This window comes from Pleuronectes platessa, chromosome 4 (assembly GCF_947347685.1).
Source record: "Pleuronectes platessa chromosome 4, fPlePla1.1, whole genome shotgun sequence".
NCBI lineage: Eukaryota > Metazoa > Chordata > Actinopteri > Pleuronectiformes > Pleuronectidae > Pleuronectes > Pleuronectes platessa.
This window is the reverse complement of record NC_070629.1, coordinates 15,646,511-15,672,135: the sequence shown is the minus strand read 5'-3', so window position 1 is coordinate 15,672,135 and position 25,625 is coordinate 15,646,511. Positions and strand designations below refer to the sequence as shown.

At 41.3% G+C, this 25,625-nt stretch overlaps 1 protein-coding gene across 2 annotated transcripts; it reads right to left on the bottom strand.

The window, feature by feature from the left end:
• On the bottom strand, positions 1-23,693 carry LOC128438242 (ras GTPase-activating protein 1). 2 transcript variants are annotated; one of them, XM_053420736.1, is made up of 25 exons: positions 22,445-23,693; positions 12,314-12,466; positions 9,644-9,779; positions 9,083-9,153; positions 8,285-8,402; positions 8,106-8,137; positions 7,447-7,499; positions 7,135-7,285; positions 6,886-6,964; positions 6,521-6,644; positions 6,222-6,378; positions 5,973-6,060; positions 5,769-5,849; positions 4,687-4,844; positions 4,444-4,520; positions 3,934-4,106; positions 3,669-3,828; positions 3,351-3,493; positions 2,767-2,882; positions 2,556-2,642; positions 2,323-2,390; positions 2,138-2,226; positions 1,967-2,044; positions 1,109-1,243; positions 1-1,015 (listed from the first exon to the last, which is right to left on the bottom strand). In XM_053420736.1, exons 1-25 carry the CDS (start codon positions 22,972-22,974, stop codon positions 932-934), a joined length of 3,141 nt encoding a protein of 1,046 aa, XP_053276711.1. In that variant the 5' UTR covers positions 22,975-23,693; the 3' UTR covers positions 1-931. The 2 variants fall into 2 exon arrangements, with proteins under 2 accessions (XP_053276711.1, XP_053276712.1); XM_053420737.1 differs by lacking the exon at positions 22,445-23,693 and adding an exon at positions 16,656-17,092.
• Between the last annotated feature and the right edge of the window lie 1,932 nt (positions 23,694-25,625).

The window sequence follows — 25,625 nt, the reverse complement described above, 5'->3', positions numbered from 1 at the left end:
TACTTTACAAAAAACTGTTTAATAAGTGCATGCATGTCTGATACAGTCTGTACTATTCAATTGTTCTTACTGCTGTAAACACTTTCATTTTACTTGGTTTCTCTGATTGTGTACTGTCCGGCAATCAGAAGCATAACAAAAAAAAAAGACTTAAAACGGAATACAATCGGAGGGAGAAAAAAAAAATTCAGCTCATCTCTCTCATATACTCATGATTCCAGCAAGAGAATTTATTCTTAATATAAAATAACCATAGTTTTCTGAAAGCCTTTGTTCCAATCTAGAAACCAAAGTAAGAAATAAAGAAAACAGACAGAAATATAAGTTTCAGCACTTTGCGCATGTTGTCACATCCTTAAAATAAATCAGTCACTAATTACAGTATAAAAAGCATTAACGCTCATAATCCAGTTACCAGAAAAAAAGGAGGGGGGGGGGGGGGGGGGTGAAAGGACTAGCTTCTTCATGTCAGTTTCCTCATATTGAGCCAGGAGACGGGGTGGGGGGGGTTACACTTTGGCAACCTGTGCTATCAAAACACAGCGGGTACACAGACACCTCTTGAAATTGTGATATTTGGCCCTTGTGTACCCGAGTCAGAATCATGAACAGAGTTCCTGAAGGAAAGGTAGCTCCTGTGCGTTCAGCTGTCAGTCACTGGCACAAGGTTTTCTTTTCGTTCTAAGTACTGCATCGGTTGTTGTACTCAGCCGCTGTTGTTGCATAGCTCTCTTTGTGGTGAACGGGACAAGATGGCAGGTGGGTGGAGATGGGCGGGACTATCAGGAGGAGGACATGATGGAGGGTGGTGGTGAAGGAGGGGTTGCCATGGTGATGAGGGTAGAGCATGCTCGGCCTCCTCTGTGCTGCACTCCGGCGGAGGAGACTCGACGGGAGGATGGGAGGATGAGAGGAGAGGAGGAGTGCAGTACTACCTGTTGCTGTTGGACATGGCATACTGAGTCTGCTTCTGCTGGAGGAGCTCTGTGATGGCCAGCAGCTTTTTCAGCACGTGCTGCAGAGAGGAGACAGGAGTAAGATCATTTTGCTGTGACAGGAGGTTACAGACTTGTGTGTGTGTTCAGATGTGACGTCACAGGTCTCTGACCTGCTGCGCTCCCCTCTCGTTGCTCAGCGTCCGCAGCTCGTCTGAGTGTGTGGCACAGAGCTCGTGCAGCGCAGCCAGGTCCCGGGACAGGTCTGTCCTAAAGTGCTCGGTGGCTTCAGGGAGATCAGGGACATTCTGGTGAAACACACACAGGGTTCTTATAAGTTTGTGAAACAGAGGTAGCCGCCAGGGTCTGCATTAGAGCTGCAACGAGCAATCATCATAATCTATCAACCCATTTAGACCGGATGCAACCTATGAACGTCTTAAGAGCCGCAGGAGAAGTTTGTGTCTCATCCACATTTCATCTTTTTCGAGAGAGACGAAATACTCACTGGAAAGGTATACTGCATAACTGTAAATAAAGTTTTACTGTTTATTCTCTTAGCCGACAGTTTTTAAAGTAGCATTTAGGACAATAGCTGACGATCTAAGTGAGGGAAGCGATATTACAGCAAATTACAGCAGAGTTTCATTGATGAAAACAATTTAGATTCAGACTCAGGTGTGCCTGCTGACCTGGGCTCAAGCAGCAGGAAACATGTTTGAGGAGGGGGGGGGGGATCTCAGCAGATTTGCTGTATTTATTGTTATTAAAGAGAATATAAACTAAGTTTAATGAAATGGCAATGATTTACAATGAAATTTAAGTTTTTTTTCAATATTCTATCAGCTCCTCAAAAAATTCTCAGGTTTTAGGTTTTTGTTTTTTTCAGTGTGTTTTTAACTCAGCGCCTTGGGTCTGCATGGGTTAATTTGCTGAAACAATCAGAAGTTCTTTGCTTTCTGACAATTAATCAACAAATGTTTTCAACTCTACGAACAGTCATTTGATCAAAAGGCAACAATGTGACTCACCCCTAACTCATCCAGGAACATTATCATCCTATGTTTGTTGTTTTTGATGAAAGGGTTCACGCCCTCCATGTAGGGCTCCTGTTCGGGAATAGAAAAGACAGCTGTGTGTTGCCGACATACATTTTGAACACCTATACTGAATACTGAAGGATCCTGGAGGGAAATTCAAACCTTAGCACCAAATTCAACCAGGTTGGCGAGGTTTTGGACAGACTTGGCCACCAGGGTGAGGGTCCTGCCTGCTGTTGTTGATGGAGGGTCTGCAAGAAGAGATCACAGAGGATATCACACAGTGCAACACATCACATGGGAAACAGGAAGATTTTGTGTGTGTGTGCTTTTCAGGGGACGCTCACCAGCAATGATGTTGAACATTCTTGGGTTGAGGATGGCAGGACAGATCAGTCTTAGAAAGACAAAGCCACTGGAGGAACAATAAGGTCAAGTTAGAAAACTTTAGAAAAGAAAAACAATGGTCACATGCTCAAATTAAATGAAGGTCCTAAATGCAGGGCAAAGATAAGCTGACTGCTTTTAAACCCACAAAACAAAAGCAGTGCTCCTACATTGTTCACAAGTGTTGGATTACCTTACAACTCTCGTCCGCATGGTGGTGTTGGCGGACCATTTCTGCTGCACAGACTTCTGCAGACAGCCATAGATGAACCTCAGTGTCCTGGAAAGGTCATCAGAGAAAGACAGTGATGGGGGTGTTGGACATTTCTGTTTTATGAACTAAATCAAACGATTTACTGACAAAACTAGACAACAAAGCTGTCTGGGCGGGGGTGCATGCTTACGGTGGAAGGATCTCAGCGGCCATGAAGATCTTCTCCACCAGCTCAGACAGGATGTTGAGGAGATGAGACAGGTTCAGGTTCACGTCCTCATTCTTTTCCAGTTTGGAAGGGTTCAACTAAAAGCAAGGATCGATGAAGGGAGATAAACAAATGAAGATAATAATTCACATTTACAAGGTTGTTGTGAGCCATGAACATTCTTAATTCATTATCCTGCAGTAGAAGCAAGGATTCATGTAATCACAGATAAGAATTGTGTATTCTACGGAATTTTTTTAAGTACAATAGACAAAAAACAAGTAAAGAAATGATACACTATGAGACTTACATATGTGTGGGTAACTAAACTCAACAAAAACTTCTGATATATTCATTGTGGTGTTAATCCTCAAAGAGCAGCCTTGAGACCTCCGCCATGCTGGTGCCGTTTCAGTTTTATGTTTTGCTTTGAGACAGAACAGCAGCCTTGTGCGGCAGCTGCACTGACAATGATATAAATGCCATGTTCCTAACCTTGTACCACAGATACAAAGTGCCAGATGACAGATGTATTATAGAGAGGGGAAACCTCTGGAGGTCTTTACCTCGCAGGATTGTTTGCTCTCCATGATCTTGAGGATGGTGTCTTTGAGAGCATGGTGGACGAAGGGCGTGGCTGTGGCCTTCATGTACTGCTCCATGAGAGTGCTGGCCAGTGTGGTCGCTCTGAATAAGGTCGTGGCCTCATCTGGGGACAAGGGGAAATAAATGTATGAGCACATCGTTCTTTACATTTCTGAGTTGACAACCATACAAACAATGAACTGAGCCCTGAAAAAAAAAAAAAAAAACTAAACAAAAGGATTCAAAGTTATTCCTTTTCATATTATTTAAGTCCTCTCTTTAATGTGGGTGTTTCCTACCCTCCATGTTAATCTCTCTGTCGTTGAGTGTCCTGAGTAGGGGGGCTTCATCCTGCTCATGTCTGAAGATCCGCAGGAGGAGGCTTGCCAGTAAGGTGCGGTCCTGACCACACACATGGGCCAGAGCGTAGATGACATGGAACTCTTTCTGCAAGATCATCTGCAAAAGGACACACAACGATGACATCATTGTCATTTTGAGTGAGCAACAGAGAAGAAAGTTGATGGACGTTGCAGTCTAAAAAAGCTTTCGGTGGGATCAGACCTCTTTGAACTCGCTGTACTCCTCTTCAGGCATGATCTTCTCCATGGAGTAGCGGGCACGTACACGTAAGGAGCCCGGCTCTATGCCCTTCAGAGGCACGTGGGAGCTGAGAGGGAACCACTCATCAATCATCTGGCCCTTCTGCAGCCGGTTCAGCTGGCAGCGCATGAACACTGAGAGGGAGAGAGAAAAGGTGGGAGAGATGAAAGTTTGAAAATGAAACAAGAAGAGATGAGGTGAATGCACTGGCTTAGAGATATCCTATTTGTTTTGAAAGTGTTATATGTATGTTTTCTCTGCCTCTGAGTAAAGTTTCTTTTTGGGTGTCGGTGTAAGTAACATGTGTTTACAAGACAAGAGGTTATAATACAGCCCCTGAGAAGTACCACTTCTTTAGGGAGCAGGCCAAACATTGTTTTGCAAAATAAAAACAACCGTTAGCGCTAATGTTGGCTTTAGTATTAGCAAAAACGTACTTCAAGCACTTTAAAAGTTAACAGCGGTACTTACAGATGTCACTGTCTTTGCTCTTTTTTGTCTTGTTGCTCAGGCTGATTTCAAATCTGTTGATTTCACTCGACAGGTCACTGAAACAACAAATTAATACATTTAGTAAACACCATGAAAATATTACCAATTTCAAGACAGATATAATGCAGCCGGGAATGTGAAAAGGATAAAACAGTCAGGGATGCAGAAAAGTAGGAGAATCCACAGTAGGAAGATATATGAGCAGCTATGTGATATACTCACTCAAAGATGAACTCTTCAGTGAAGACGGGGTTCTGCCCGTCCCGAGGGTGCGTCTTTGCCACCTGGACGCTGTTCAGGTAGATGTTACAGTAAGGGCTGTTGAAATACTTCACCGGCAGCTTGTGGGCCTCCTCCACATATAGCACTAGGCTGCTCACCTGTCAGGACATGAGGGAATTAGCACAGAACAAATATATCACAAACTTTGTCTATATGGCACTTTTCTTGTAAAAATGTAACAGAGTGTCATACACAGAACAAATGAGTAGGGATAGGTTGAGAACAATAATTATATTTTGTTTATTTGTTGAGATGTTAATGCCTACCTCTTCTCAGATTTCTTAAAAATAAGATACATTTATCATGATACAAATTTCCCTGACTTATTTTAACAAGCCCTATATGGAAGATGCTAAATACAAATAGGCCTTTAAATGTAAAACAATATGTACGTAACTAACAACAAGGCTCATCTAAAATTTAAAATGTGGAATGGCCTGGTTAAAAAAAATGTAATCAAGTCAAGTGTGGGAATTATGTAATTAAGCTGTAACAAAACAGACACACACACACAGCACTCCCTCAAGCACACAGAGGTGTATATGAATAAGTTCAGCCGGCTGAGGACTGTAAAAACATAATGGATTTTTTGATGGTCCACTAACCCACTGATTTCTCTCTATGCTGCAGATGACTGCTCTGACTATGACAGACGGGTCCATTGTCAGAGATAATGTGCTCTCTCCAATGAAGCCATGACACAAAACACTAACCTTAGAGATCTTTAGTTATTAAGAGGTGTAAATTGTTTCGGCTCATTATGAAACTGTGGTGGATCAAATTAGACTGAGGCGGGCGGCCACGGTGAAGTTAATTAATGGGAAACACTGAATCATGTGGGCATCTGTCACAGTTATAGTCAGGTTTAATCAATTTTGAGCTTCACATTTGATTTTATTATTAGGTTCCAATAATGTTTTTACACCTGAGAGATAAATACCTTTTTACTGTTTTGTTTGAATGTGTCTATCTACTGCTTTACTTTGTCTCCATGAACACACACTGACTGAAGGTATCTGTACCTGTCTGAGCCTCTTGTTGGTGGTGGGCTGAGTGGTTTTTCTTAGGTTACTGCAGAAATTTTGAAGGCATTTCATCCAATCCTGTCAAAAAAGAAAATGTTTTATAGAGTTTATTAGACACAGTTGACATGGTTTGTCTCTGTAAGAGCGCACTGTAAACTGTTCTGGAGAACAAGCGGTTTTACACTTGTGTGCTGGTCTTACCTGTGCCTGCTCTGGAACCTCTCCTGCAAAGTAGAATATGTACTGCTCCTCACTAAAGTGCTGGACAACAATCTGGAAACAGTTTAGCCTGAAAAGTCAAACAGAAAAGGAGATTTTTTGTATTCATTAGAGCAGAATAATACCTCAAAAAAAACTATTTTCTCCATGTGGTGTCCATCCATGCAACTGGGAATTCAGAACTGAGTGACAGAACCTCCTAAACCTGAGAACAATATTCTGATATCTCACCTGCCAAACAGACTGTCATGCACACCATACACGGAGCACACACTCAGGTCGATCAGCCCTTTTGGTTTGGTGGCTCTCTTCTCGCTCTCAAAGTAGATGAGCTGGGCGTCGTTTCCTTCCAGGATAAAGTAAAGATTCTTCCACCGTTTGCCTTTACCTGAGGGCCAGATGGACATGAGGAAAGTTGTTTGTACTGGAGGATCCTGACTGACCTCACCAGGAAACTAGACTAAGGTAATCTCATTGATGTTACATGGAGCTACTGATAATGTGTGATTCAAGGCAGAAGCTACACAAACCTTTGTTGAACAAGAGGTAGCCTTTCTTCACAATGTTTTTGTAGAAAGCATCTTTTGTTTTCCGTCTGATAGTGTTATAAATTTCTCTCCCATCCACCGTGTCAGTAAGAACTTGTTCCTGGTGCTACAGTAAAGAAATAAAAAACAATTGATACCATCACATACTCAGAAAGACAATTCAAAAGGAGACACGGTTAATATTACATCTATTTACTAAAACAGAATCTGTTGCTTCAGATGGATTCTTGAAAGTCACAATTGTAAAGGAACAGTGAGCAATCCAGCCTTATCAAAACCCTTACATTTTTTAGCCAAATAAGTAGAATCAAAAAGGCTTAATAATGGCATGAAGCAACTAAACATACCTGCACTGAAACTGGTTCTTTCAAGTTGTAGCCCTCAACAATCTGTTCCTTCTTGTAATGGTCGATGATGTCATCAACACTGAGAGAGAAAGAGAGAGAGAACAAGATGCAGCACGTTAATAACTGCAAGTCAAAATACACAACACATGCTGACTATAACTTAATATTCTACAATTTAGCACATCACTTTCTCCTTATGTTATTCTGTTTTATGAAAACCTGAAGGCAGGCACATTGCCAAAAACATACCTGTTGTAGTACCTCCCCCCCATCATGTACTGATTGTTGGGGGTGGGGGAGACCTTAAACCTTTGGATGTTTTCATTGGTGCGGAAAAAGAGCGAGTAGTCCCCAGGTGTGTTGTCTGATGGCCGGAGAAGAAAACTGCACACCTGGCCAACTGTGAAAGGAGGGGCAGCAGAGGAATCGACAGAGGGACCAAGAGAAAGGTTTTAACGCCTGCTCAGCAGAATATTGTGATAAATGGACTTCAATGTCAGAATGACGATGTCACAAGTGATTAATAACTGCGGCCTAATGAAAGGCAAAGAGGGATGGTACCTGTCATCAGCAGGTTGTAGGCCTCTTGCTTGGTGACCTTTCCATGATACCAGCTGTAGGAGAAGAGCAACAGAGAGAAGAGCGACCACTGAACAAGGCAAAATCAACAAAAAACAGATGCCAACTATAACAACATGTCTCGACACTGACATCTTTAATAAATGGTATCTCTGTTGAGGATAGTCAGAGTAAACAGTTTATCCAGCAAAATGAATCACTACTGTATCAAAATAAATCATATGAGCCTTTTTGTGTTCAATGTAATGTTCCAAAGAAAATAAATGACCATAATTTAATCAGATTGTTCCTACAGAGGGCCCTGCGCATGCTTACTTTTTATTTATTCATTTATTTTTAAGAGTTGGCAGAATTGCCGATGCTCAAGGACACAAGTTAGGAGAAAATAATGATTCATGTGGAACACACTGTGTTGTTGTGCTGGTCGGCTTGTTAAAGTAAATATAAAAACATTATTTATGTCTTGGAAACAAAGGAGGCTGACAGGGTTGATATTAACCTGTACTGATATATTGTGCAAAAGGATGCACCCGCAAAATAATGCAAGTTATTAGTCACTGCCTCGAAGATAATGTTTACCCAGGTTTGAAGACTGACCACTGACCAGTTATTGGTTAATAAGTTGAGAATGAAGAACTTACACTTTTCCCTCGTGTGGATCCTCCTCCCGCCCCTGAAAAATGTCAGAAACAGAAATATTTTAAGACAACAACTGAGATGGATCAATGACTGCAGTTTTTCTGTCATTTACAAACTGAAATGATTTATATGATCGTTCCCTTAACATTCTCTAAACCTTCCTATCTAGTGCTTTACTCACCACCTCCTCCACCAGATCCTCCACGATAAGGCCCTGCTCCTCTGTGCGAACGTTGGTCACCCACATCCAGCCATCATCCAGCTCATTGTGAACGATAAACATGTCCCCTTTTAGGAAACTGAGGATACGATGAGTCAAAGTGGACATTAGAAGAGAAATCCAAATTACACATTTTTGTAAACTCCCAAAAATAAAGGCACTGTGTATCTGCAATACACATTGTTATAATGTATCTCACTGGGTTGTTCCCTCAAGGCCATGTGATCTTTATGATGGGAATGAAATATGGGAGCAGTACAACTAAATCTTTATCAAGACATTTTCCAACTTATTTTGTAAGGGTTGTTATATCACAGTTCTGCCAGCAGGTGTCCTCATTGAACCACAACATTTGAGGTAAATGTTGCATGTCTATCAACTCCGTAAATCCTGTGACCCACTAGAAAACTCTGGGTTGAGGTTGACTTCAGACAGATGTTTATCAGATTCCGGAGGCAAGGGATAACAGGGATCATCAGAGTGTGTGCCTACTGCAGCTTAATAACAGGGACAAGACTGCTTTATATCAACATGTCCAATAATGTACTTCCCAGGCTGCTGTGATGGGAGAAGCAGGCCTTGGACATGCCAAAGCCATACAGTCAAAAATAATCCAATTTTAAGTCCAGGTCATCAACAGTGCTCGTCTGTGTCTCAGAACTTATAGGTCAGGAAAGCAACTGGTTTGATATAAAAATGTAATACTGTCTGTACAAGAATGGAAAAGTCTCTCTTTCTGAGATATCCTCAGAGACTCACCTGATCTCATCAGTATCTGGCACTTTGGTGTATGGAAGTATGGCCCTGACTCTCCTCCTGTCCTCTACAGGCTGTGGATACAAAAAAGAATAAAACTCTCATTCTTACCATTGATCTTACAGAACTTTACTCAATGCCTCAAACAGATATATTTTCCAACCCATCTTTCAACATGAAACATTTCATCAGGTCAAGTACTTTTACTTAACATTTGAAGAGATTACTTTCAATTTTGCAAACCATTTATTAATGATTTTTTTGGGGGGGGTATATTTTAAAATGTTGGAAATCGGGTTTGATAGATCTTTGCTTCTATCCTATAATAATATTGACAAATAGCATTAACATGCCACTGTAAGATATCAAGTTTTTTATTTCTATCAAAGAAAAAACTAATTGCTGTCAGCCACAACCCAGTCACCCCACCAAAGAGAACAAACAGATGCATTTCACAATATTTATTTTAAGAAACAACTACGAGGAGAAGGAAAAGGGTAAATATCAAGTAACGTCATGTCACACAAGCAATGGAAAGAGTTAAGAATGTGGATTCAGTCTCACCTCTGGAGGGGCCACTGGAGAAAGCAATTTCTCTCCTTTTAGCAAGCAAGACACATAGCTGTAATAACCAATCAGGTCCGATAGAGAAGAGAACCGCCGCCCACCAATGTAATAGTCCCCACACATGGCGATTATCCTGTTGAGAGAAAACACAACCATGATTAAAGACAGCATGGTTATTTTTAACATATAGGCTAATCACTGCACTGAAGGCAACAGAAAATGTTCAACATTAATTCCTGTGACAGTGTGAGACTGTGTCAACATTGTTTTTCATTAGTGGGCTAACACCACAGATGAAAGAGATCTCGTAATAACCAAGACAAAATAAGTCTTTAAATATCTGAACCACAGTCCTTCAGAAAATAGTGTCTGTCTCTAAAGCACTGGTTTGGACCATATCCCACTGCAGAGCGACTAATCCTTATTATCTGCTCATCACTCGAGTGGATCTCTGATTGTTGGTTTATAACAAAACACACTATAATACTACTTATTGCTGCAAGCAGAATCAAAAGACATTGACCTTTTGAGGTGTAGGTGTCATGCAATTAGCTTTATGTTCATAATTCACTTACAACCCTCACCCCCTTCAGCATCAATGTCATCATGTTCCCACACCAAACCACTGTGACTGAAGGACATGATGTCATTGTTACTTGATTTATAAGATACATGCCTGGAAAAAACATCTGCGTCCCCCGCACTAGAGCAGTAGAAAGATAAGCTATTAAATGCACAGATTCAAGTTTATTTAAAGGTTATATGATATTCACTGCAACTCTATGTCTAGCGCCAGCACCTGAGACCAAAACGTGTGCTTTGTATGCCACAACGCTCTCATGGTTCTCATTAAGGTGTTGTATTGTTATACAATTTGCGGATGTTGTGAAGCCCAGAGGCCCCTAAACACACAACCTGAGGCACGACTGAATACAGATACCTTGTGTACACAGAAACCATAATAAACAATCCAGCTAGATGCAGTCCATACTGGTAAAATAAATCAGCCATATTCACAGATTGGAACTCATGTCAGTATCTGAGCCTCCATAAGTCGCTTTAGTCCGTTAATGTGTGTTTGTGAAACACACATGAGCAGAGAGTGAGAGAACCCTGATCATTTTCAGAAGGCAGCTAGCATCTTCCTGTCCTGTGTGTTGCTGTTAGACTGTAATAAATGTAAGATGTGGTGTTGATGTTCCTGGTTTAAACGCACCATCATAGGCAAGTGACAAGTGTGACATCAAAAGAGAGGGGTGAATATTAACGTTTCCACAACATGGTCCACGCTGCTGATCTGAGCTAGAGCCATCTCTTCCTATATAGATGTAGGGAAGGAAAACCAAGTACCATGGAGGGAATTGCATGCACTAACATGAATGTGTCCCTGGACTGAACCAAAACAAAACACAGAAGCTTGGATACCAGCCCACGCAGGAGTGTGCCTTCATTCTCTGCCCAGGATGCTATTACACCTAAATATCATGAAACCTTTAACAGTGTTTCTAAAAATAAAAGTCTACGAAACAGAAAAACCTGATAAAAAGAAAGACTGTAAGCAAAGTAAGTAAAATGGTCCTGGATAGATAAAGCACTGACTTTCATCACATGCTCATCTTATGTCTTTTGACACTTAAACTCTGCAATACAGAGACAGCTGTTGAAACTTGGTGCTACCTTTAACAACTAAATGTTTTCAAAAAACTGCTGAGTGATATTTTAAACTTTCACTTTATCATATCCTAAAATAAAAGTAGGTTCCCTTTTTCGGAAAGGGCAAATCTTCCCCTTTTGTGTGTGAGCTGCAGGGTTAATGTGTCTTAAAAGTGAATATGGCCAATCCATTGAGGGGAGGACAGATGTAATGTTTGATCTATCTTGTTTATTGAACGTTATGTTATAAATTACCCTACGGTATTACTTTTAGACAAGTGAACTGCCCCTTTTCCTTTTAGCTCAAGTCTTCTGTGTAACACACACACACACACTGAAGGGTTTCAGAGGACATAAGTGTACAAGTTGAAATGCCTCATAGAAAACACTATTCTCAAAAGTATAGTCAGATTGAATTACTGTAACACTTGAATTGAAGCAGTCTGCAGAGGCACAGCAGGCCACTTTTGAAACACATTCTTCAGTATCAGCACATGTCATGTCTGTGACTCTCTGTCCTTCTGATTAGCAGCTAATGAATAACTTCTGTAGTTCCCCTATCTTTATCTGGTAACTGAAGGTGGCATGCTGCCTGCTTGTTGTCAGATAACGTGATGTGTTCCGTTTCGCCTACTAACAGGACTCTACAGAGAACAGACAAACAGTACAAGTCACATCATACTCTTATGACTGTTTCCTTTACAAAGCTCCTCGGTGTAGGCTGTTATTAATACCATGGTAGAAAGGTTAGCCAAGTCTACGTGACTTCTATATTGATACGGTGAACACCAATGAGCCTACAGGGACCCCACAGGTTTCTAGGAAGACAATGGCATCAATGGATAAAAACAATTAACTAGACAACCAATGTGTCGGTAACTGAAAAAAACCCGATTCAGTTACAAATCGCGATTCTTGTGAATGGCGATTTTAAAAGGCCATGCTGCCTCCCAAATCGATTTTTTCTAGACTCCGGCGCAAGACTTGCTGCTTGTTGTTTATACTCAATCATACCTGAAGTGGTTGACCACGTTGGTCATGCTGAGGAACGACAGGACAAAGGAACCGGGCCGGCGGTCACTCTCCCTGATGAGGTAGCTGCCAGGGGTCCGGGCCTGGCGCAGCCGCTCCTCAGCAATGGTTCGGTCTAGCTTGCCATGGTACCACCTGAGATGAAGAGAAAATGATGAACCAATTAGGAGGGGGGAGACAGGTGGATGGTGCGTTTATGAGAAAAACTATGAAAAGCTGAGACATTTTAACCAAAGCGAATCTACATTAAGATGAAATTGAAAGGAACCCTTAGTAAAGTTATGAGCCTATTCAAGAGGGAAGTGCCCATTGTTGTTAAGAAGTAAATTAACCATTACTGCTTGATTGGTTGAATTGATGTAGTGCCTCGCAAAAAACTTTAGGATAAAATATCAACATGGTATATCGATTTCATTCCTCACAACAAAAAAGAGATCACAAACACAAGGTAAATATAATGTGAGAAAGTTATGGTGTGTTGTAAGACAGTTGTTGACTTTGGAGAAAATGTGAGTATTTAATTGCTAAAAAATGTAACCTTACACTTAATATTCTGATAATGACCTCACCCTTACGGACTTGTAAAGGGATGCAAGTAAATTAATGCAATGTATGTTAATTATTGATAGACTGATAACGAAATCAGCATTAGACAGTGAAGCTATGTGAAATGTTTCGACCTACTTTCACGGGAGTATGACCCAGACAAGATGAGTAGGTCATGTATTTTTCAGACAAATGGACGGAGGAAGGCGAGTAAAAGCTTGAATTCAGTGGCTTTTATTTTTGAGTTTCCTGTACACCATTAAAGTCTCACTTCTTCTCTGCATTAAACAGAAGCCAGTGAGACAGGATTTGACAGGACTTTTGCTAGTTGGGGTTAAATAAATTAACACTGTTTTCCAAAATAAGGCCAGTGAGGCCTCTCAGAATGAAGAGCAGTGACTGGAAAAATCATCCAGCGGTGGCAAGATGAATGAGGTGGTGCAGCAGCTCCTTTCACAGGAGACCTAAAGGGGCTCCCATCTGGTTTAGGTGAGTCGAGGTTTATATTTGTAAAGAAAACATGATCAAGTCTGTTATCACAGAGAAAGCTGCAGAGGGCTTGCTGAAGCAAATAGGAGGAGGAGTTAAGAGTCTGTGAGGGGGCTTTGGGGGGATTTGGGTGATAAGAGATTTGAAAAGAGGGATGGAGAGCAGTCAGAGAGTGAGGCCAAGCAGCCCTTAAAGGGCTGAGAAAGCTGGGGAAAGTAATGCTGAAGGAGAATCATCGAAACTGGAGGAATGATACATGACTGCTAAGAGACGAGTTGCAGAGAGCAGAGCAGGACAGACCAGCCTACATAATTTCAAATTCTTGTGTCATTTCAAATTCATTTAAACTTAATTTGTAAAAAGACTCACAGCCCTAATTACACTCTCTGTATAATGTCATTAAAAGACAATTATGAAGACATTTTGGATATAAATGTCTAGTGCAACTAATCCAGAACCAGGTCAAAGACAAAGAGGTCAAAAACTGAATTATACACAGAAGAATTGTTCAGCAGAATCTTTTTCAAACAGGAATAAAGCTGCAAAAGCCAGTCACTGTTTCCATCGCTTCAAGCTTTGCTAAAAACAGTCGGAGCAGCCTATGTCAGATACAACACAGCATGGATCATGATTGACAGAAAGAAGATGACTGAAAGAAAGATTCTGATCTATTACAAAAAGTTGTAGAGGTATGAGTGCTTTATTCGACTGGCACAACAAAGTCCATAGATCATCATTAAATAATCGAGTTAAGAATGAATGTGAATTTAAAGTTACCCTGTGTGTGTGTGCTTGATGTGTCACTCTTCTCACATTAAATTAATAAAAAATCTATGAATCATGATTGTGGATTGTTACGGTCACTTTAACCCTGATGTCTTGGCTGGGCGTGTCCCGTCACATCTTATGATGAGACCTGCGTGTGGCAGGTGAAATACCTACATACAAAACTTTTTTTTCAATGTTCCTAAATACGTGTCTCAAATTCTGAATAGCAAACAAAGTAATCTTAAATACTATACATGTCCTAATAATAATAAACACTGACACTAATGAGAAGTTAAAGTGTAAAGTGAGCACAGATCAGCAGGGGCGTGAGGAGAGAGGACATATGGCAGGGTAATACGGCACGGTACAAGGTACCCGGGCTGCCGCTACAAAATGAACATAGCAGAAATCCGACAGTCCGTGAGTGCACACATTGGGGGGAAGCATTACCCGAATTAAAATGAGCAAGAGGTTATAAATGTCGGTTTCAATACATTGTCGGTGTTCTTCTGATAACATCTTTGAGCCTGTATACATGACCAGCCATAATACACACCTCTCGAACACATAAGTACACTGGCCACAACCTGTTAAACACACTGAGTGACCTGAGCCTCTTCATGAAGTAGTCTGCTCAGTCTCCTATTATAGATGGCATCTGATTTACCAGAGCAGTCAAGTTTGTTGTTGAGGTGCACCTCAAGGAACTTGTGTGACCTCAGTGCACCCACTTCCTCACCCTGCGGGGGGTGATAGGTGTATAGGACATTGCGTTCACACAGGCACCTGCTCTGTAGAGAGTGGGGAGATGCTCCGGAGACTGACAGCAGCTTAAGAGAATAAAAAAGCCTGGAAATATTTGTTGTAAATAGTAAATGGATCAATTGAGGGCAACCAAATGCTGGATTTTAGTGTGCTAGAGGCTATTCTGTTGCAGTTTAGGTTACTGTTAATCTTTAAAGCCTGTGGTATTCCTGACTTCCTTCACGGCCTTGCAATATAATTTTGTGTTGCCACAGCAGCTTTTGCCATGTGGATTTGTGGTAGTATACGACCTTGAGGTCATCTTTGTAGCCTGGCTGATTCAATTTACACCAAACTTTCTGAAGATTTGAGGAAAACCGTAATATTTCATACTATTATTTCACTGCCCATAATGAAATGGAATGTAATTGGGTCAACCCGACTGAAAAGGTTCTCTGATAAACAGACTGTGAGCTTAAACCATGACAATAGTGACAGGATACAGTTCTTGTATCAGCTTGAGGAATGTCCCATCATGTCAGTACATGAACAGCGAGCAGCCCACTGACGTCTTGCTTCCCTCTACTGACACTCATCTCAAAATAAGGCATTTCTTCCTCTGCCTACAGTTCCCTCACAATCAACTAAAACAAGCTAACTCCTAGAATCTGCAATACATGAACAGTCCTCACTCACATAGCTGATCATTATTCTTACAACCAAGTCACAACTAACCTGTTTGTGGCACCACACAACACCCATAGTGTCATCCTTTCACCAGCCCAATGCCAACATCCTGAGTTTCATTTTCACACAAGTCACCCATTTATTCACTTCATCATGAGACAAAGGGCAAATACAATCTTTTCTTGCACTCAACTCATGATTTGAGGCATTTTAGACAGCGTCTGAAGCCAGCCATACCAGCACAGGCACGTTGAATAGTCGAGGCAGGAGATATTAGGCAACTACCTTTAAATAAATAAAGAAAATGAAAGAACAATAACATAAACAGATTTATCTGAGTTTAAAAAAACAACTATAAAAGCTTTATGGAAAATGAAGGAAAATTAAGGAATATCAGATTTATTATAGTTGCAACAAGCTACTGTTTGAAAAATACTAAATATTTGAACATTTGTTCTCTTAATGAGGACACAACATAATCTACTGGCTAAAATCATTTGAGAATAAGCATTTTTACAGGAAATTAAGCCCTGACTATATTTGGCAGGACTTAACCATTAAATAAGGCTCAGTTAATGGACTGCTGAAACACTCACAGATCATCCATTCTTAAAAAATACTGTAGTGCGGAACATACTTAAATCAACATTTGATAATGATTTCAGGTAGGCAAAGAATCTATGCTTTATATCTGTGCTGTAATATTATCATATCCGAGACAAATCGGACAAACAGCTTGCTGCGATGTCTCTCTCAGTCTGTCTATCTCTCATTAAGCTCTTTTGTGAGCTCTCGCTCTCTCCAGCTCATGTCTCTCTTCTTCATTTTCTTTTGTCTTGATGGATGTTGCTGTGCTCATGCATCTCCCCAGATGTACTGTCAGCCCACATCATAATCAAGAAGTAATGAAACATTGCCTTACTGTGCATTAAGAATATGCCTCAGTCGCACTGCCAACTTTCTATGGGAGGTACTTTTATGTTACCCTTTAAATCTAATCACAAAATAAATAGTTGATAAACTGAAATAATCAGCCCACAGTAGAGATGGCGAGGTTCTAGTCGCAGGGATGATATGATGCCCCACTTACGCCGAGTTCGCCCTCTGCTGCATCTCCCTCTGCCGTGTCCCGTGGTCTCACAAGGTGCACCCACTCCACTGATACAGCTGCTTGCCAAACAAAAACGGTCAGCTTTGATGTGGAAAGTAGAGCAAAGGCAGCTCCAAATCCATACAAGGCATGATGAGGTGACCCTGCTGCCACCCTGGTACAGTCATCTCCCGACACTAGGATCAACGAGCAATATCCACTGAAGCAAAATGAAGAGGAGGACACAGAGATGCGTTACCCCACATGCATTAAGTTGTGCTAACTAATTTGAGGAAAACTGGGTGACCATGTGTTATCCTGTCCTGAAGAATTGCACAGGTTGATCTCCAAGACTTAGACTGTAGCCCCGTAGTCTTTGCTCCCGCTGCATCCTCTGACTTTCTTCTCCTCTTACTCTGTTCTCTTTCTCTCTCTCATAAACTACGCATCATGAGCATGCTGCCGATTGGTTTTTGAAGCAGTGGGACAGCAAGGGTAGGAGTGGCATCTCTGCACACACAGGGACACTCATGTCCCATGAACACTCAGATACAGACAGACATGTGTTAGTGGAAACAAGCCATGAAACCATGTGACTTTGAGAGTGTACAGTATATGCACCTGGCTTCAACCATGCTTCAAAATCGAAACACAGGGTGACGTCAAGATTGTTCACCCTGAAAGTTTCCATTAGGCTTTTGACCACACAACAGGCAATCAAATCACAAACACCACAGCAATTTATGTAAAATGTTTGGGTTTCCGTATCAGCCATATCAACAACTCTCATGCAAAATTGTGTCCCAATAACCATTTACCTATATTTGCATGTTCAGGTTTTCACATGGAAAGAAAGTGGACTGGCATCAGCTGTGGATTGGTTTTGTTTTGCTTTACACGCTATGAACTGCCGAGGCTTGTTAGACTCAGCCAGGGTGTTAGAATGGCAGCACAAATGGGCAGAGCTAAACCATATAGATGGAGAGATGGGGAAAGGGCATCCATGCAGCTTCAGCCTTGCTCAGTCTGAAAACTAACCAACCACCATCGTTCGTAAGGCCAGCTAGGCAAACGGGGACCAAAGCAGGCATCTCGGCTTTCCTGTTGTGAAAAAGTCTCCCTGAAATAACATCATTACATCAGTGTTAATAGGCCTCACTGTCAACTGCCCATGCAATATTCCTCTTGATTTTTTTATATCTACAAGCAGGGACGTCCAGTTAGGAACATTCACTTCCAGCTGAATTAAAACCATCATTGCAAGTCTAACTGTATATGGAGTAATTAATACAAATGTCCAAAGTGTAAAACTAGTTCTTTTGGATAAGTAACAATGAAGTAACAGCCCTCTTAAAAGAAACACCTCTATTATACTTCCTGTGTCTGAGGTTATGTCTGAAGTGCTATAACACTAAAGCCTAACACTCAAAGACTTCCTGTGCAAAGTCAACTCAATCAGCACTCCTAACTAATGTGAAAAGTCATTCATCATCTAAAATCCCTGGTATTGTCAAACAACTAAAATGCTTCTGAGGATTCCGCTAATGCCACAGTGAGTGGCTCAGAAGTCTTGAAAACAGGATGTAGGAGAGAAAAGGGCAGTGTGGGTATTGGAAGGGCATGACAGGACATTGCATAACACAATGAAAATGCATGGAAACCATAGGCTTTCCCTTATCAATGCACAACACAGATCTTACACTAATAAAAGTGACTGGTGGGACATTCAATGGGTCCAGTAAACCAACAATAATAGGGTTGGGCAACAATAAGGTATTATGGTGACTGAAAATGGCATAAGTGTCAGTTAACTCATTATTATTTGAAAATCCTGCTATATAATGTGCTTATAATAAAAACTTATGAATGCAATGCAGTCAGTGTTTCCCCAGCGGAGGCCCACAATAGTCTTATTTGTCCCACCACAAGTTTCATGTCAGTGTCCTGTCAAAATGATCCATTAGGTGTAGCTTTCCAGCAAGGAATACTGCAATAATTTAAAAAAGATGACAGGAAATCACAGGTTTATTACTTATTGTTGGGCTCACCAGTCCTTAAATTGTGTACATCAATCCCACTAATCAAAACCTGCTTTGTTATAAAAGTGTTGTAACTGGTGGGAACACCCTTCATTGTAGTTAAGCTACGCAACATCATCCACGTGCCCCTCAGAATTCCATTGTATCTGCCACCTAACACAAAGTGAAATTAGGTAGTGTGGGTGCTCAATTAACACTGCACTTACAGTCACGTTTCCACAGCCAACTGCTAAATCTGGTAAACTCATTCACACAGCCACTGATCTTCAAATCCAAGTTTTCCTTCCCCCTTTTCTCTTTTCCTCCTACCACCACCTCCTCAGGGAAACTCTTTATGACTTGAAATCCTCTCTAATCTTCGTGGAAACTCAAAATCAACGACTCATTTCCCAACAAGCTGTTAGTTTAAGCTCAGGCGCTGGGCCCGAGGCTTCTAAAGGCAGCAGGAACGCTCACTGCATGGGGCCCAGTAGATATATTTGCTCTTGCCTCTTCATTGAGCTATCATCTGTGTCAAATTCTTATCACATTTCTGCATTGTTTATGAATGGCACCCTGGTGTACAGAGGTGTGAATGAATGTCACTGTTGTTTGGGTCTCTCCCACTTGTAATAACATTTTCACTGTACTGCACATGTGCCGTGTTTAGCTTTCACAATTACTGTGCAACCAACACTGGGACAACTCAATAGTGTGGAAGATTTCCACCATCACTCTTCAGATATGCACTTAACAGGCTGCTAACATAACTCAAAGGAATACAAGATCAGTCTTGGAGCCCGATTACAGAAGGCAAACACAGCTGAGTGGGCAGGGTGAGATTCAGAATCACTCAGACGAGTGTGGGTAGTCAGCTGTGAATGCAACACCCATTGCTGCCAGTGCTAGACTTGCCAGTGGCAAATACTATTACAGACAGAGTGAAAAGTCAAAAAACAAATGTATAAGTCTTGTATTACACATACAAGAGACGGGATGTTCGCATAAGGGTCACAAAGTGTGACACAAGAGAAGTGGATTTTATGCCATTAAATTTGGCCATTAGGTTCACTGTAGCCTGCAGGCAAAAACTTCAGCAATGTCTTTGACTGTGATTCATTTTGCCTCAATCCTTGTATATCAGATTAGGCACCTTCTACAGGACAGCACCGCTGGATGAGACCTATCAGCGCCGTCTATCACAGTGCATCAGTAAAAACATAGTGACATACCCTTGTTTAAACTGGGTCATCATTTTTTCCCTTTGAAAGAAAAGGCCCTAATAACTTGTCTGTTGTAGAGAGTGGTGCAATGCCAGAAAAGAGGATGAATAAGGCTGTGAACCTAACTCTGTGTCTAGCCCTGCTTTTATATATAGTGGCAGGTGTGGCAACGATAAGGCAACGATAAGGTGTGGCAACGATAAGAACACAAATATACAACAGGGAGCATTTGACCTCATTCTTTCTTTAAAGCAGAAGTTTGCATTGTACATTTCTATGATAAAAGTAAAGTCATATTTCATCGCTCATTTTAGCAATCAATAAAAAGTGCCAGTATTGCTCAGCACTTTCAATTCAGTGTAATGAGGGTAGGTCTCTTTTTGAAATAACAGGGTCATAATAACCAGAAAAATTAACAAAACCATTAAGTCAATATAAGAGACTATAGCTTGTGTTGTGTCTTAATCAATTTTGTCAAATAACACATCTCAGGCTCAGCCAGATAGAGTAAGTGACTAGATTTATTTTGACTCAACAGTGTGTAAAATGAATGCACAGGTGACAACTGTTAAACTGTCTCGCTGCCAATCCGGCTAGTTAATAAACTGGAATGCAAGGACCAACCAAAGAAGTCCATATTTCCTTGGCAAAAGGTCTACTTCCAGTGCAGTAGCCAATTCCATTTAGGGTTTTTCGTTACCAGTACAGGCAAGACTGGTGAATTGCTGGCCTTCCACTTTCCCAGTAATCTGACAGGGAGATATAGGGTGGCTTCTAAAATAAGAGCTGAATCCACACTCCAGGCCCAGTCACTTCCATATTTCACAGTATGAGGGCCAGAAATGACAAAGCTCAGCAGTTCTCTAATGAGACTGTAACAAATGGGAGGGCTGTATTTGGGTTATTACAACAGCAGCACACGCACACAGGTTTGGACACGTGCTTATTAGCATGCTTGATAAATTCATATAAATGCCTGTCATTATAGATATGGGTCATTAATACTACGGATAGGATTGACCTGCCATGCTTTTATCAAAAAGTTACAAATACTCATTCAGGCTCGTCTCACCTTAATCACAAAGAAAACATATTTCTAACATATTGTGCCCATGAGGTCAAAGGACTGTAAATTAGCTGCAAGTATGCAAATGTACGTCGAAACAGAACTATTGGATTTCAATTTCTTCATGTTGCATGATGGAGCACAATCCTTAACTGACAGTAATCTGGCTCGTATTGCAGATCCATACAGATGAACAGGTATTTTATGGGGCTGAACAGGGACACTGTACCAATCACACCAGCTATACATTTACCTTACTGTAGATGTAAAGGGACTAATTGCTCATCCATTAAAACAAAACTAATTTAATACATTAAGAATATAAAGTAATTGGAAGGACAGTATTCAGTGCAGTATTTCCCAGCATCTTGAGTCAAGCTAAGTTTCATACAGTCACGAGCAATTGAGATGAAAGCCAATGATTCAGGTATGACAAATTGTTAAAAATGTTGTGACTGAATATTTGTATGTTACTTTTTGAGTTAAGCTACGACCACGTAAATATGTTTTGGTTTTGAAACGACAACAAACAAAACATTGATACTCTAAAACGATTGAAAACGCATCACACGACCATTCACGTACAGGGGTCATGAGCATGCTGGTGTAAACAGGAAGTAGATTGTCCACTCTGCAGTTTGTTGCTTAGTAGAAGAAAATCCTACAAACGAGAGCCAGGAGTGGTGGAAAGTTCTGTGCAAGAAGCTTTTAAAGAATCTCCGTTTTAGGGGCTCAAAAACTGCAGAGAGGTATGGACACCAGGCATGAACGTAGAAAACACTAGGCATTTTCGAACTAAAATGTATTACTATGGCCTTAGATTCTGTTTTGAGTGTCATGTATCACTGGTATTCTCTCATTTATAAAGTTGAAACAAACTGGCAAGTTATGCTCAATTTTTGCAGTGCTTCTTTTTCAATTTTGTCCAACAGCTGGGACGATGGGATAAAAAGCAGGAGAGGCAATGGTATTTTGATGGAGTTATTTTGCTTATTCATTGTTGATTCATCAAATCAAGTGCTTAAGTTTATTTTTACATACAGCTTCCATAAAAGATTACGATGCACTTCAGAACATTCAATAAACTTATTGAATCTATTTAATCAATGTTAGTTCAGAAATGAGATGTATAATCCAGCATTCTGCTATAAACACACCAAATCTATTTGATTTGAGTAATTGTATTTCGGGCATTATAATGTTTCAAATGGCAAAGAGAAAAATTTGGCCGAATTGGGATTATTTCATGAGCACAACTGGTTTATTAAAACTCCACAGTACATGGAGCAGTGAAAATAGTCTTTAAATGTAGATGATAACTGATGATGAGTAGCACAAGTAACTGATGAACCTGCACGAGTCAACGTTAAGTCTCATTCAGAGTCCAGGTATACAGCAGAGGAAGGTTGGGAACCAGCAGAAAGTGCGGGATGCTTCATAAATGTTGCTTTGTGGTTTTAGAATTTATATCAGTATACTTACTGGTTGGTGGGAGGTGCAGAGAGGGGGAACACCACCTCCTCTTCCTCATACTCGGGTCCATCCTGCAGGTCGCTCTCATCCGTAGTGCCGCCGATCCCCGCGTAGCCTGGAGGAGGGGGAGGAGGTGGTGGCAGCTGGGGGAAAGCAGAAGGCCCATCCGGGCCGGTTGATGTTGGTGAAACCCGACTAGCCGAACCCTCCGACGTGGGAGAGCAACACACGCTGCCCGCGGTCCCTGAGCTTGTTCCTTGGAAAACTGAATGTCCACCTCCTGCTCCGCCACTCCCTGTTGCGGTCAGATCCCCACCAGGCCCGGGATAGATCATGCTCATGTCGGGGAGTGAGTCCGGCGATGTGTTCGAATGTTGCCGGACAGCTGGTGTGGGTGCTTGTCCCAAATCAGCCACTCTCACTCTGCTCGGCTTAGGATAGTAGGGGAAAGCTGCCGTCTCCGGGCCTCCTCCGCCTGCCACCCCTGTCCCTGTCGTGACCGAGCCCGTATCCTCACTGCTGACCTCCGCAGCCATCATTTTGGGGAAATGCGTAGAGGGGAAAAAGTCCAGAAGGGAACCTGCCCTTCCCCTCCGTCCTCACAACACTCCTTCAGTGTTTGGGCTCCGGGGAAACAACACCAAAAGTTTCTCAAAAACGCGTTTGGCTAGCGTTAGCCAAAGAGCTAACTTAGCCTACTTAGCTGCACTAGCGGGCGTTAGCTTCACCGCACATTCGCTCCCTGTGAGTTAGCCACGCTACCGCTAGCGGGACGGCTAGCAGCGTCGAGACACTTGATGAGTCCTTGCTCGCTATGTCTTCATTGTTTCCTGAGTTTAAAGTTCACATAGAGACGCTGTCTGCAAAGTAACATTCAACACGTTCCAGGTAGAACATCAAGTCACCGGCGTTTCCTGTTGCTTTTCTTCGGACTTCACCCTCCGCAGACACACCACTTGTCGGGGAGTGTTGTTTTATTGTCACTGTTGTGTGTAATCCTCGTCTTTTCTTCCAGTGTTGTTGTTGTTTTCTTTCCTTCCGAGTTTACTGCCGCCTCCGGTGGACTCCACAGCCGACCCAGCCTCCCCGCCTACATCCCCGGGGAGGGATATCCCCCCGTGCGAGCTGCCATGTCTTTAACCAAAGTAAAACACGTTTACCAGCGAAGTTCGCCTCTTTTTTTTCTGGGTTTGCGAGCTGGTGGCTGCTCGCTGCTCTCTCTCTCTCTCTCCCCTCCCTCTCTCCCACTCCTCACCCAGCAGACGCAGCCAAGTGAGCACCGAGCGGCTCAGCTTCAATCCATGACATCTTCACTCAGCTCTCCGGGACCTGGATCCAAGATTCAATAAGACAGAGTTAACGTTGATTAAATATCAGCTCCTAACTATTATACTCAGAGAACTACAACAAAACAACTTTCAGGCAAGCAAGATATACGTTTATCATTTTCTTTAACTCCAATTCATCAAACTATCCAAAGATAGAAAACAAGAAAAAATATTGATGTATGTTTTATACCTATCAATATATGTAGCACATACTATTTTAAGTCCAATTTGTGTACTGTGTAGTTCACGTCCTTTATAAGGTATAATAGTGTATATGCATATAAGTGTGGTTCTATTTCAGTATCTCCTATTACATAATGCACAAATATAGCAACCTTGTTTTATCATCCTGTGCCACTGCACTTTAAGTTCGTCTCTCTACATCTGTAGTAAAATGTGTATATTATGTACATATTCTCTGTGTTTTCTGTTTATTTTTATTTGAAATGTCTATTTTAGTCGTTTTAGTACTTTCACGTTCTCAGCTACTGAAGCAAGGGAATTTCCGACCTGAAATATAATTTGATCCAAACACTTGCCGATTCGTATTCAATGATATGCAACATTTTCAAATGAATAAACAATGCAGACTATTAATTCTTGTAGCATATTTTGCAGCAAATTGCATACTTCTAATTTGGATAAATGTATCTCCTCCAACTTTTAACTTGCTGTTTGACCAAATATGGAAACACTGAACTTCAGAGTGGTTAACTCCTACAATAGTTTACATGTTTTTGAGGATATATGACTTCCTTTATTCTCTTGTTTGGAGAACTTGTTTAAACATGATCAGTGAGGGAAGATATCATATTCACGTGGTGGCATTTCCTCTGACATTACGCTCAGGATGGGAGGCTCAACTGCTGCTTTGTTTGTCGTACTGTGATCCATGTTAATACGTTATTTAAACAGAGAATCTGTCAAACAGATGCATGAGTCCCTCATGTTCAATGTACATACGATTTGTTAGTCTACTGGATTCACACTGGAGAATCCAGTAGTTTTTAATTACCGCTGTGACACACTGCTGAAGCTCTGGCTGTGTGACAGAAAGTCTGTCTGCTCATTTAAGCTATGCTGAGAATTTCATTTAGATATAAGGCATGTGGTTGGGACATCCTGTCACACATGGGCAAGGGCACAGAGGGGCTATGCACTTCTTGCTGTCAGAAAACATTATGGGGCAGTGATGGGTCTTGGATTGTTTGGTGTGTTTAGAGTGTTGTGATTTCATTTAGTGTGAACACTATGGGGGCCATACAAATTTGCATTTATAGTTGTCTAATTATGTGCTGCAGGACGATGATCCTAACATGCAGCCACAAGGCAATCAAGGAGTCGAATGCTTGACTGGCCGAGTCAGACAAATGACCACAAAACAACTAACAACAAGACTGAAGATGAAAACACAACCTGAAACAAGCGAGATTTGGATATGATATGGTAACAAATGTCTGCTGATGTTTGTTATGAGTAGACTTGGTTTCAGGGACCACAAATAAAGTGAAGAGTAAAATCATTTTAATTTCCTTAATTTCCTTCTGGGCTTCGAAACTTACTATGAATTGCCGATATGCTTATACTCTGTGAGGATGCATAAATTGTTAATGTGCTTTTTGAGCTACCTAAAGCTTTAAAACATATTTCACCAAGGCAATATTCAGCATAAGATTTTTAATGGAAACTGTTTAATTTACATTTATTTTATGCACAATGTATTCAACATATTTCCTTTAGGGCACAGTTTAAACTTGCCCTTAAAAAGAAAATGGAAGGGATAACAAAGTGAAAAGTGAAAGGGCATTTTAAACAAGGTATACATCAAACTCAGCTTACATAACTCAAACCCATTGGCATCT

Excerpts from the sequence above, each read along its gene's own strand:
- LOC128438242 (XM_053420736.1), bottom strand. The coding sequence starts at position 22,974 with ATGATGGCTGCGGAGGTCAGCAGTGAGGATACGGGCTCGGTCACGACA. Across the intron at positions 4,521-4,686 it reads ACTGAAGAGTTCATCTTTGA|TGACCTGTCGAGTGAAATCA; the intron begins GTGAGTATATCA and ends TTGTTGTTTCAG. Across the intron at positions 1,244-1,966 it reads TGTTCCTGGATGAGTTAGGG|AATGTCCCTGATCTCCCTGA; the intron begins GTGAGTCACATT and ends GTGTTTCACCAG.